This window comes from Lactuca virosa, chromosome 3, assembly GCF_052849685.1.
Source record: "Lactuca virosa cultivar CGN04683 chromosome 3, Lactuca_virosa_CGN04683_v6, whole genome shotgun sequence".
In the NCBI taxonomy this organism is placed as follows: domain Eukaryota; kingdom Viridiplantae; phylum Streptophyta; class Magnoliopsida; order Asterales; family Asteraceae; genus Lactuca; species Lactuca virosa.
The window spans coordinates 342,471,672-342,484,592 of NC_136428.1; the positions used below are offsets into that span (position 1 = coordinate 342,471,672).

Sequence of the window (12,921 nt, forward strand, 5' to 3'; positions counted from 1 at the left end):
CTTTCAGGTTGAGAATCTTCAGAGAGAACAATAGAGAAATCTAATCTTCTGGATCACTTCAGCAGGTTCATAGATAGCAGCAGATTGATTGAGGAGGCTTCAATGCAATCTGTCACATAATCTTCAAGTACAGCTTGACCTTGCTTCTGGGGTTGAAAGATTGAATGTTGGAAGAATAATCTTCATTTCTTACTCCTTCGAATGAGAATTCTTCGATGATCACGGATGAAGCCTTGGCTCAGAAACTCTCGATACAGTCTCTATGAGTCTCATCTACACCTGAATTCACTTTTCAAGACAAAACAAAACTAAAAGAAAATTTAGCACACAAATTAAAACAGAAACTAAAATATTTTTGGGTTTTTGATTTTTCTGATTTTTGTTTGATTTTTAATTTTCTGATTTTTTGTTTGATTTTTTTTATTATTTTTTTTTAATTCTCCCCCTAAATTTGTGCATAGAGGAAAACTATGAACAAATTTAACAAAAACAAAAATATTTGGGATCAAAGTTGTCAAGCAATCCAATATCGTTTATCAGCACACGCCTGCATGTCTAGATCTGGTCAATCACCGGTATTGTGGTCCACTTAAAGACAAAGGATGTTGACATTGGGACATACTATAAGTGACAAGTCATTGTGATATATATTCCTCAATGGACATTTAGCTGACGACGACCAAGGATATTGTTGTCCACTTAAATTAAGCAGCAAGATCTACAGACAATCTATTAAATGGTTCAATTTTAGATGCACTAGAACATGTTTCCCACTTCCTGATATACCCCGGTAATCAAGAACTTCCAAAGAACTCCTTACTTTAGGTGAGTATTCAATCATTAAGAAAGAATTCAGATATAGAAGTGCATATGTTGTATCCCAGGTCGGATGTCTTCCAATCACACAGAGGGAACAACATATGACTAACATAGATAGAGGGATTGAGAGGTAGAATGTTGCATATGTTGTGTCCCAGGTCGGATCTTCCGATCACGCGGAGGGGACAACATATGGCTAACAGATAGAAAGAATTTCATAGATAAGGAGGTGCGTAGAATTAGAGTTGCATATGTTGCAATCCAGGTCGGATATGTTCCAATCACGCAAAGGAAGCAACATATGACTGACAGATAAAAAGCAAGAAAATAATTTCCTACAGACCTACTTTATCAGAACCCCCCAGTTGCCCTATCAATACTGGAATTAAGGACATGAGTCCATACATCAAGGAAATGTTCAACCACAGTTCTAGATAATTAACTTTTAGTGTATCTCGCAGGTTCCCATGTTTCAATCTACCCGAGCATCGTATGGTCAGTCCAAATGAAACTATCTAAGTCTATATTGTCTAGTCCTTTCATGGTCAATCAATGTCTAGTCCATTTGAATCCTTTGTGCCTACCAGCACATTGAATACAGAGTCTAGACAATTCGGCTTTAGTGCATTACACGAATCAGAAATTGCCTTTTAGCACTATACTTCATATCACTTCCCAATAATACCTACTAACGAAAAACTATCAGAAAATAAAAGATTAACTTCAAAATGAATCAGTGTAAAATAAACTCATGAGTATCGAGAAGAAAACTCAAACCGTAAGTCACCGATTGAATTTGCATCCAGAAGGTCTGAGAACAGCACGCATAATCTCAGAACAGATCCGAAAATTCTTCACGTCGATAAGCACAAAACCCCAAGAGTGATCCCTTTCTTTCTTCCTTTCTTCCTTTCCCACAAAGGACACATACTCTCAAACAAAGTTCTGAATGTTGTACAGTTGAGAGATGCCTCCTATCAAGTGCCTGCAACAGCCACTATCAACAAACCAAAGTCTGATGATATGCCTCCATAGCTGTTCCGACACAGAACGAGATTAGTTGGTCTTTGGAACCCAGTCCATTTTGAAACTGGGTTGACCTTTGTCATCTTTGCAAGGAACTCTCTCCCACGACATATCCTGTTTATCACAAACAGAAGATGAAGAAATATTAGAATCGTTAGAAGATTTGGGAGAGTGAGCCTTTGGAACCCATTTGTAGTTGGGTTCAACCCATTTCTTTTTCGATCTGATGGGTGGCTCAGTACTTGCTTTTGAACTGGAAGTCGGCCGTTGAAATGACTTAGACCTAGCCGGTCTTGGTTTCGCTGGAGCATCTCTTGGATTTGGCTTCTTAGCCGGCATTTCCTTCTTGCCTTTGGGATTCGGATTCTTGGCCTTGTGGGTTTGATTATTGGCCTTCTGCGCGTTCCAGTCACCATTGTCTGAACGTGACCTTGAGGGGTTTCTTTTGGAGTATCTCCCTCTTGGCGCGTTCTGCCACCCTTGCACATAGTAGGGAACGTACGCGCGATTTGGACAATTTCTGGCAATGTGTCCAGGTGTTCCACAGTGAAAGCAAGTCTGATTCTTCACTGGGAAGTTGTTTCTTCCTGCCCCTGGTGGCATGTCCATGCCTTGTCTCAGGTTGTTCCCACATGCACACTTGCAACAAGCCGTCGGTTTCGCTTGTTTTGGTGGCCTGTATTTCTCAACAGTAGGTTGATCAGAAGCAGCTGAGTTCGAAGCAACAGATTCAGAGTTCAAGGAGATGTTGGTTTGTTCAATGGTTTTCTCCTTGTTCTCATCCTCTGCTACTTTACCTGCACATGAGGTAGAAACATTAGTATTTTCAACCTGAATACCTCCTGACACAAATCTAGCTGGTTTGCCATATTGAAGATGTGCCTCCCTGTCAATTTCTTCCTGTGTCGTAGGGATGGATGTGTAGTTATGATTGAAAGGCGGAGGAACACTATCATACCCTAGACCCTTGTCTTGATTATCTTTGAATTTTAATTGGGCTTCAAATAAGGACTCGACTGTCTTACTTGATGCAGTATAATTTTTGAAACTAACATCTGTTTTTCCACACTTAATTTTCAAAGCGTCAAGTTCTTCAGTTACAGCAACAAGTTTTTTCTTAATGTGATAGTAATTTTCACACTTGTTGTTGTAATCTTCTTGTAATTTACTAAAGTCCTTAGTCTTGGCCTCTAATTGAGCTTTCAGAGGTTTCTGACATTTCCTAAGAGTATAGCCTTCGTATTTGAGGTCCTCATTTTCTCTTTTTAATAAATCGATTTGATCTCGGAGAAATTTAATAGTAGTTTCACAAGATGGAGTACATGAAACTTCATTGACTGGAACATTTGAAGAACTCATTGTTTTTTTTTTATTTATTTAAATATGCCCTTTGACTAAAAACTCAAAAGTCAACTTTAAAAAGTCAAACTTAAAAGTCAAACTTAAAAAGTCAAACTTAAAAGTCAAACCGAAAAGCTAAATTTGAAAATTTAAAAGTTAAACGAGAAAGTCAAAGTTTAAAGTCAAAGGTCAAACTTTAAAAGTCAAAGTCAAAATTTTAAGTAAAAAGTCAAAAATAAAAGTCAAAAATTAAACACTAAAATTTTTGGTTGAAATTGGAATTTAAAATTAGAAGAAATTGAATTTTGGGGTTAAAAGTGACAATTTTGCGAAACTGGGTTCGAAAATGAGAGTTTTTCAATTTAAAATGGAAGGAATGGAACAAGATGCTTGGTAGATCAACTAGTAAGGCTCGTTGCTGATTAACCCGGGGACCCAGGTTCGATCCCTGGCAACCCCAAAACTCCCCGAGTTTTTTTTAATGAAAGCTGCTGCGAGGCTGTTGCTGAACGAGATGAGGTGGGAAGCGAGGATCGGACCTTCTCTCTCTACAATATGCTCCTCTCCAATAACTCTCCTCTAGGCCGTACACTTTCATGCACTCCTCACCCTATATATATGAGACACCAGCCGTACACACGAGTACGGCCGTACACAGCCACAAAATTACATATTACATTATAGAAAAATATATTTTCCTAGAAAAGCAAAGTATAAACCATATTTTGACCCAACAGACGCCACCTAGGACACCGCAGCTTAATGGTGTGGCTGAGAGGCGCAATCGAACCTTGTTGGACATGGTTCATTTCATGATGACTCGAGCTTCGTTACCTATCTCATTCTCGGGGTATGCCTTAGAGATTGTCGCCCATATCCTTAATCTAGTCCCAACTAAGAAGGTTGCCAAAACACCTCACAAAATGTGGACGGGGAAGGTTCCATCGTTGGCACATATCAAGTTTTGGGGTTGTGAGACTTCCGTAAGAAGAGAGACTCACGATAAGCTCGAACCTCATAGTGAGCGTTGTATTTTCATCGGCTACCCATAGAAATCCTTTGGATATCTCTTCTATAAACCGAGTAAAAATGTTGTCTTCGTTGCAAGGAGAGGGGTTTTCCGCGAAAGAGAACTCATATGCCAAGAGGACAGTGGATGCAAATTGAACTTGAAGAGTTTCAAGAGTTAAGTGATGAAGGAACCTCAACACTAGCGCTCAACCTGAGGAGGAAACTCATGTTGAACCGGTTGACGAGTCATTACCTCTGAGACGTTCCAGTAGAGTTAGAATGGCACCTGAGTTTTATGGTTTCCATATTACTACAGATGGTGATACGTTTATCAGTGATAGTACACTGGTAAATTTGGATGAGCCTACTAACTACAAGGAAGCAATGGAGGGCCCAGACTCTGCGAAGTGGAAAGAGGAAATGGACAACGAGATTCAGTCCATGTATGAAAATCAAGTTTGGAACTTGGTTGAAAATGTACCAGGTCGTAAGACGGTCAGGTGCAAGTGGATCTTCAAGAAGAAGGCCGACATGGATGGTAAAGTACACACATATAAGGCGCGATTGGTTAAGAATGGCTTTACTCAAACTCCTGGAGTTGAATATGACGAGACCTTCTCACCAGTAGCGAAGATCAAATCTATAAGGGTTATGCTAGCCATAGGTGCGTTTCATGATTATGAAATATGGCAGATGGATGTCAATACCGCTTTCCTTAATGGCAAGTTGGCTGAGGATGTTTACATGAGTCAGCCAGAGGGTTTTGTATATGCGAAGTACCTTAATAGAGTGTGTAAGCTTGAGAAATCCATTTATGGATTAAAGCAAGCATCTCGCAGATGGAATCTTTGTTTCGATGAGAAATTCAAAGAGTTTGGATTTTTGAGAAGCGAGGATGAGTTCTGTGTGTATGTCAAGGCTAGTGGGAGTATAGTTAGCTTTCTGGTGTTGTATGTAGATGATATAGGAGACGACATTCTAACCTTGCAGAAGGTTAAGTCCTGGCTTGGAAAGTGTTTCGCTATGAAGGACCTCGGGGAAGCTGGTTACATTCTGGGAATAAGGATATTGAGAAATAGGAGTAAAAGACTAATAGGACTTAGTCAAAGTACCTACTTGGACAAGGTGTTGAAACGTTTCAGCATGGAGAATTCCAAGAAAGGAGAATTGCCTATCCAAAGCAATACCAAACTAAGTAAGACTCAGAGCCTGAGTACCGATGCCGAAATAGCAAAAACGAGTCGAGTACCATATGCTTCCGCAGTTGGCTCGATCATGTATGGTATGACATGTACTCGACCTGATATGGCCTTTGCTTTGATCATGGTCAACAGATATCAGGGGAATCCTGGTAGAGCTCACTGGACTGCGGTAAAGAACATTCTTAAGTACCTGCGGAGGACTAAGTATTGGTTCCTTACCCTCGGTGGGAGTGATGACTTGAGAGTAACATGGTATAGTAACGCCAGTTTTCAGACCGACAAAGATAATTTTCGCTCTCAGTCGGGCTGGGTGTTTACCCTAAATGGAGGAGCAGTAACATGGAAAATTTCCAAACAGGAGACTGTAGCTGATTCAACGTGCGAATCAGAGTACATAGCAGCAAGCGAAGCGTCGAAGGAGGCGATATGGCTAAAGAACTTCATCGGAGACCTTGGAGTTGTACCAACTGTAAAGGAGCCTATGAAGATTTTCTGTGACAACGAAGGTACGGATGCCTTAACCAAGGAACCGAGGGATCATGGCAGATCCAGGCACATCAACAGAAAATATCACTTCATAAGACATCGAGTAGAAGAAGGACTCCTCGTAGTAAAGAGGGTATCATCAGAAGAGAACCCAGCAGATCCCCTTACAAAGGGACTGAGTAGGTTTAAGCACTTGCAGCATGCTAAGAGTATTGGGCTGAAGGACGATATTAGTTTTAGTGATTAGATAGCTATTTAGAAACTTGTAATAGATAAAATGTAATTGACATTTGATGATTAAATAAAATGAGTTTTATTTATGAGTAAAGTTACTATCTTGTGTCAATCGTTTACTATTGGTTCATTTTGCATGTTTTGACTTCCAGAATAATAAGATTATTCAAATTTTCCACAGTCGATCATACTTTGGAAGTAGGTACTGAGGCAAGACTGTCATGAATTGACTTGTAGATTGTGTAAAGCGTTTAGACATAGCAAAAGTTTGCTACAAAGTTCATGAGTGCTCCTGAAATAATATTTGAGTATTGGATTAAACCCACGCTCACATGAATCACTTCATGGAATTTATCACGAGTGATTGTGAGACGATAATATCGTATAGTCTTTAAACCAAGATATATGAGTTGTTGATTACGAATTGGTTGTGCATTGATAGTACGAAAAGGAATCAGTAACTTGATGTTATAAAATGTGTTGTTGTGTATAATTTAACAAGTAATCAGTACAAGCATATAAGTCGAAGTATATCTATTCATTTTATCCTAATAGGATTAAAAGCGATATCTTGGGCCCCTCAATGATTTTGTTTTGACTTATGTGTCGGGCCCAGTCAGGACTCAATTGATGTGTTCAATTAAGTTCTATGTCAAACAAATCAGAAATCGAGAAACAGACTGATGTACATTAAGTATGACTATGTTCCATGTATTTGTCCACACGATATCTTGAAGAACAGAGGATTATATGATCGCTTATCTAAAGGACGCGTCAGAGTTCGACGGCGGCTTTTGAGAGCTACGATTGTTAATCGGATTTTGAAGTTGCATTGGCAGTTATAGTTATTAGACTTATCCAAGTGGGAATCTGTTGGATTAGGTGTCTAAGTCCATAACTATAATTGGTATGTACTTGACCCGATAGTAGCATGGTCCATTTGGGTTGCTTTCACCGGAGCAATTTGATAGGATAAATATTTGAGAAAGAGGCTATTTGTGATTTATTAATATATTATAAGTATAATATATTAATTGAGAAATCATATTATTTAATTAGTATTGATCAATAATTAATTTGGAATTAATTTAGTGATCAAAAGAGACTAATTAAATTAACGGGGACTGATTATGTAAATGAGTGATACATATTGTTTGGGCTAATGATCCATGATTGATTACTAATGGACTAAGCTTATGTGAGAGTTCATGAAGTGTTATTGGATTAAAATCCTAAGTGAATGAATTAGGGTTTACAAGTGACCATTGGAATTGTACACTATAAATGTAACCCTTAAGCCCTAAAATCGGATACAAGAGTATTCTAATAAGATGCTAGCCGATTTTGGTCCCTCCAAGCTCTCTCTCATTGTCCTCCATTGTCTTGGTGTTTGTGACTTATTTGAGGCATCACATTTGAGGTGCTAAGCTCTTGTAAGCCCAAGTTCTACAAGCTACAACAAAGAGGTAATCATCTTACTTGTTTTTATGTTTCAATTATCAATGTTGTACGCTAGTTAGGCTTCATGCTTTGGAAAAATGAAAATTACATGTATAACTTGAGAAAATTTAGATCCAAAGCATTAGGGTTGTATGTGCACCACAGGGATATTATTGTGCTCAAAACCCATCAAATAGAAGGAGAAACCGAAGGCAGAGAAGCTGCCACCGCTACTCTGCCACCCGCTGGCACTATCGCCACCTCCTGTTGCTGTTGCCACCGGGAAGATTTCGACCAGCCACCACCTTCTGTTGCCATCCTAAGTCCCTACCACCATTTCATGTTTTGTCTTTATGTTTGTTCTAGCCGGAATCGAGAGATCTGGTCTCGTTTTTTTGTTTCATGACCTGCGACTAGGGGTGTTCACGGTCCGGTTTTTTCGGTTTTTAGGTCAAACCAAAGCCAAACATTTTTATCTCATCACCAATCCATCAGCAACATCAACTCTTAATCCCTCCCTCTCCAGCCAATCATTTTTTCTTGTTCTCCTTGGACCACCATTCAAAAACGACACCATCACTACCTCTTTGTTAGGGTTTATTGACTTTAAAAAGAGAGCTTAACATTCTTATCTCATCATCAATCCATCAGCAACATCAACTATTAATCCTCCCTCTCCATCCCTCTCTTTCTCTTGATTTAAAGAAGTATCACCGGTGGTGCTGTTGACCACCATGAAACCACCACAACCCACCTTCTATCTCATTCGTTAATGTTGATCGGAGCAAGCCCAAGCAACACTGACCACCACCTTTCTCTTCCATCCTCCCCCTCGTCAGTTACAACGCAAAATAGAAGGAGAAACCGAAGGCAGAGAAGCTGCCACCGCTACTCTGCCACCCACTGCTATTATCACCACCTCCTGCTGTTGTTGCCACCAGGAAGATTTTGACCAGCCACCACCTTTTGTTTCCATCCTAAGTCCCCACCACCATTTCATGTTTTGTCTTTATGTTTGTTCTAGCCGGAATCGAGAGACCTAGTCTCGTTTTTTTGTTTCATGACCTGCGATTAGGGGTGTTCACGGTCTGGTTTTTTCGGTTTTTAGGTCAAACCAAAGCCAAACATTCTTATCTCATCACCAATCCATCAGCAACATCAACTCTTAATCCCTCCCTCTCCAGCCAAACATTTTTTCTTGTTCTCTTTGGACCACCATTAAAAAACGACACCATCACCACCTCCTTGTTAGGGTTTATTGACTTTAAAAAGAGAGCTTAACATTCTTATCTCATCACCAATCCATCAGCAACATCAACTCTTAATCCCTCCCTCTCCAGCCCTCTATTTCTCTTGATTTAAAGAAGTACCACCGGCGGTGCTGTTGACCACCGTGAAACCACCACAGCCCACCTTCTATCTCATTCTTTTATGTTGATCGGAGCAAGCCCAAGCAACACTGACCACCACCTTTCTCTTCCCTCCTCCCCCTCGTCGGTTACAACGCAAAATAGAAGGAGAAACCGAAGGCAGAGAAGCTGCCATCGCTACTCTGTCACCCGCTGCCACTATCGCCACCTCCTGCTGTTGTTGCCGCCAAGAAGATTTCGACCTGCCACCACCTTCCGCTGCCATCCTAAGTCCCCACCACCATCTAATGTTTTGTCTTTATGTTTGTTCTAGCCGGAATCGAGAGACCTGGTATCATTTTTTTGTTTCACGACCTGCGATTAGGGGTGTTCACGGTCCTTTTTTCGGTTTTTAGGTCTAAACAAAGCCAAACCGTTAGTTACGGTTTTTGTCAGGTTAAAACCGAAGTCAAACCGTTCAAAAATTAAAACCAAACAAAACCAAACCATTACTAACGGGTTGGTTTCACGGTTTGGGCTTTTTAGGCCCATTTTAGTCGAGTTTATTAGATTGTTAAAAAAACTACAATATTGTCAAAACAACAAAAAGTATGTCAAATATTGTTAAATAAACTGCAATATTGAAGCTGTTAAAACAGCAAAAATTCTGTCAAATATTGTTAAAAAAAACTGCAATATTAAACCTGTCAAAACAGCAAAAAAAAAAAAGAAGAAAGAAAGAAAACAACCAAAAAAACAGTAAATAAAAAGCAGCAAATATTGTTCAAAAAAAAGTAAATAAAAAGCAGCAAATATTCTATCACTTGATTTTCTAAAAAAACATGTGGTGCGTGCTCCTTCATGTGAAACTGGATCCGGTTTGTTGAAGTGTTTCCAAACAATAGACTGTTTTCGTTTCTTTCCTTGGTTATTATCAGTAGCACCTCCATTTTGCTCCAAATCAACATCATCTACATTAGTCTCTTCCATATCATCATCATCAATGATGTTCACAGTCTCACTATTAGAAATGTCAATATTCTGTGTATTCATTTTAGGAACAAGAATTGCATAAACAAAAAAAATGGTGGAATCATAATTCAAAATTATGATGTTATCCATTTCAATCAATAAAAAAAGGCTACGAGGATCTTTATTCATTTCAGCAACAGGAACTGCATAAACAAAAAATAAATTCGTGCAACCAGAATTCATAATTCTGATGTTATCCATTTCAATCAATAAAACACTCGTTAGGCATCATCACCATACAACTTGTTGTCATTTGTCAACCATCGCAACAACAAACCCTCAAAAAATTACCCAGCGATCAGAACAGAGAAAACTAAGATATTATTGCATCTAACAAATTTACAATCAAAGTACATATCAATTTTTTCAATCTAACAGATTCAAGTAAACTTTTTAATCTAAACAGATTCCAAAAAGACCCAACAATCAGAACGTATGATCCACAATAATTAACATTATTCCAAACTAATCCCAACAATCAGAAAGTGTGATTCCATTTTGATAGATTGACAGTCGATTTTTTCAGAACGGAGAAAACTAAAATATGTGAAATTGAGGAGGGAACCGAACCTGTAAACTTTGTATTGAGCTTGGGACCGTAAATGTTTTGGAAGCAAAGCCTACATATCATAAACACAAAGAGATTAAACCTGTAAAGAGATTAAATCGAAAATTAGGACATGAGGTGGGAATAAAGTTGTAAAAAGATTAAACCTATAAAAAAATTGTGTGTTAAGTTGTTAAAGAAATCAGAACATGAGGTGGGATCGAACCTGTAAAGAGATTTAACCAGAAAGAAACGGAGCTGGAAGCGGAGCTTAATTATGTTTGGAAGCTGGAAACGATAAGTTGATGTGAAGTTTGTTGCTGATGTCGAGTTCGGAGCTGGAAACGATAAGCTCTCGGAGCTGGAGGCTGAAGAACAACCACAGTTGTGACGTGACTCTGCTTTGCGATTTTAAGTATTTTCGATTAGGTTTAGGGCAAGTGGAAAGTGGAAACGAAGCAAACTATCAAACGATTGCTTGAGTTGGAGAAGTGAACTTTGTTGGGCTTATTTTACAGTTTTACACCGGAGTATACATATGGGCTAATTAAATGTGTTTTTAAATTTTATTATTTGTATATAAAAATTAATACTCCCTCCGTCCCAAAATTATTGTCCACAGACAAAAAATACATAGATTAAGAAAAGCAATCATTAGTTTTTTCTTTTTGAGTAAAATGACCCTCTTTCCCTTTTCTAAAACCAATGGGAAATATGCGTTTGTAATTATTCAAGTTTACTTATTAAATGTTAGGGGTAATATGGTAAAAGTGTATATCTACTTTTGGTAGTCGACAATAATTTTGGGACAAACTAAAATAGTAAGGTGGACGATAATTTTGGGACGGAGGGAGTATATAATACAATAAAGAACAATTATATATAAAAATCAAATAAGATATATATATATATATATATATATATATATATATATATATATATATATATATAAATCATACGATCCGGTCCGGTTTTTATACGGTTTGAAATCTTAAAAACTGTAAGTCAAACCGTTCACTACGGTTTGAAAAGTTCTAAACCGCAAGCCAAACCGTAAAGAAAAATACAAACCGTAAAACCAAACTGATGACTGGTTTGGCCGGTTTCACGGTTTCAAACCGTATCGTGAACACCCCTACCTATGATAAAGAAGAGAGTATTGTGCAAACATTCTCTAATTTTGTTTAAAACAAACCCTAGAGATGTATTAAGTTTACAAGTCAGTCACTCCCCAAAACTTAGATTTAAAATAAACTAATCAGCTTGCGAATCAGGGTCTATCTGGATATGGGATGAGATGGTTATGTATGTTGGTAAGTCAGACATTGCTTAGGGTTTTCAGTTTTTGGGGCAGGGTAGTTGGAATCCTCCTTTGTGGTCATGGGTGGAGGATTGAGGTTCGATTTTCCATCGGGTCATATGGTCTCTGCTAGGAATGGGGCTTTGATAGCAGAAATAGAAGGTGGTCGTCCGCACGAGAGGACTTCTTAGTCAAATTTAGTATCCAGGAAGTTCTGGCAGGGTTATCGGGTGTGGCGGAGTAAGTTGTAAGGAATGATTTCGAGGACGAAATCTAATTTAAGTGGGGAAGAGTTGTAACAGTCATGTTCTAGACTGGTTAACTTTATATATTCATGGGCTAAAGATGGAGTTTTGGGAAAAACTTTGTGCCACGACATGGAGCAAGGATGCCCACGACATGGCATCGAATGAAAGCACACATGTTTTATTGGACAGTCACGGCGTGACCAAGGGTTGCCACGGCGTAGCAGCTGTGCTGGCCCAAGCCCATGATTCTTTAGGGTTTCCTCGTATTTAAACCCATCTAAGTCATTTCTAGGGTTCTTTACCAACCTTCAACACCCTTTTACCTCAGAGAAACCCTATCCCTAATTCCCTTGGTGCTTTTTTGCCTTTTGGAGCAATTGTTGGCTTGGAGAAGAAGAGAAGAAGGAGAAGAAGGTGCTCTAGTGGTGGATCTTGCAAGGAATAACATCTTCAACATCTCACATTGCTTCTGGACCTTTGTAAGTGTCAAAGGTTCAAACTTTATGGCTTGAAATGGTTATATCTAAGATATTGTCATATGTTCTTCATGTCTAAGCAAGTTTGAATGGAAGAAACACATAAAGTTGGCAACTTTATGACTCTCCTGAGTCCCATGAGCAACATATATTGTAGATCTAGACTTTGGTTGGGGTTCCTGATCTTGCATTAGTTTGTGGTCAATTTTTAGCTCATTTTGACCTAAAATGCATTCTAGACATGTATTAGATATGCATATCTATAAAGCTTCCATCTTTATGCTAGATCTGGTATTAGAAACTCTTCTGGAGTGGTTGTGTTAAGGACTTTTTCGGATTAAGGGATTAATGGTTAAGACATTGTTGTACTAAGATTTACTTGGACCTAGGGTTTGAGATCTTGATCTCTT

General features: G+C 38.7%; 1 protein-coding gene across 1 annotated transcript; it reads right to left on the bottom strand.

Annotated features, from left to right (window-relative positions):
* Positions 1–324: 324 nt before the first annotated feature.
* Positions 325–10,896, bottom strand: LOC145167495 (uncharacterized). The gene is made up of 3 exons (XM_079086710.1): positions 10,714–10,896; positions 10,511–10,560; positions 325–2,642 (listed from the first exon to the last, which is right to left on the bottom strand). Exon 3 carries the CDS (start codon positions 2,452–2,454, stop codon positions 1,876–1,878), a length of 579 nt encoding a protein of 192 aa, XP_078942836.1. The 5' UTR covers positions 2,455–2,642; positions 10,511–10,560; positions 10,714–10,896; the 3' UTR covers positions 325–1,875.
* Between the last annotated feature and the right edge of the window lie 2,025 nt (positions 10,897–12,921).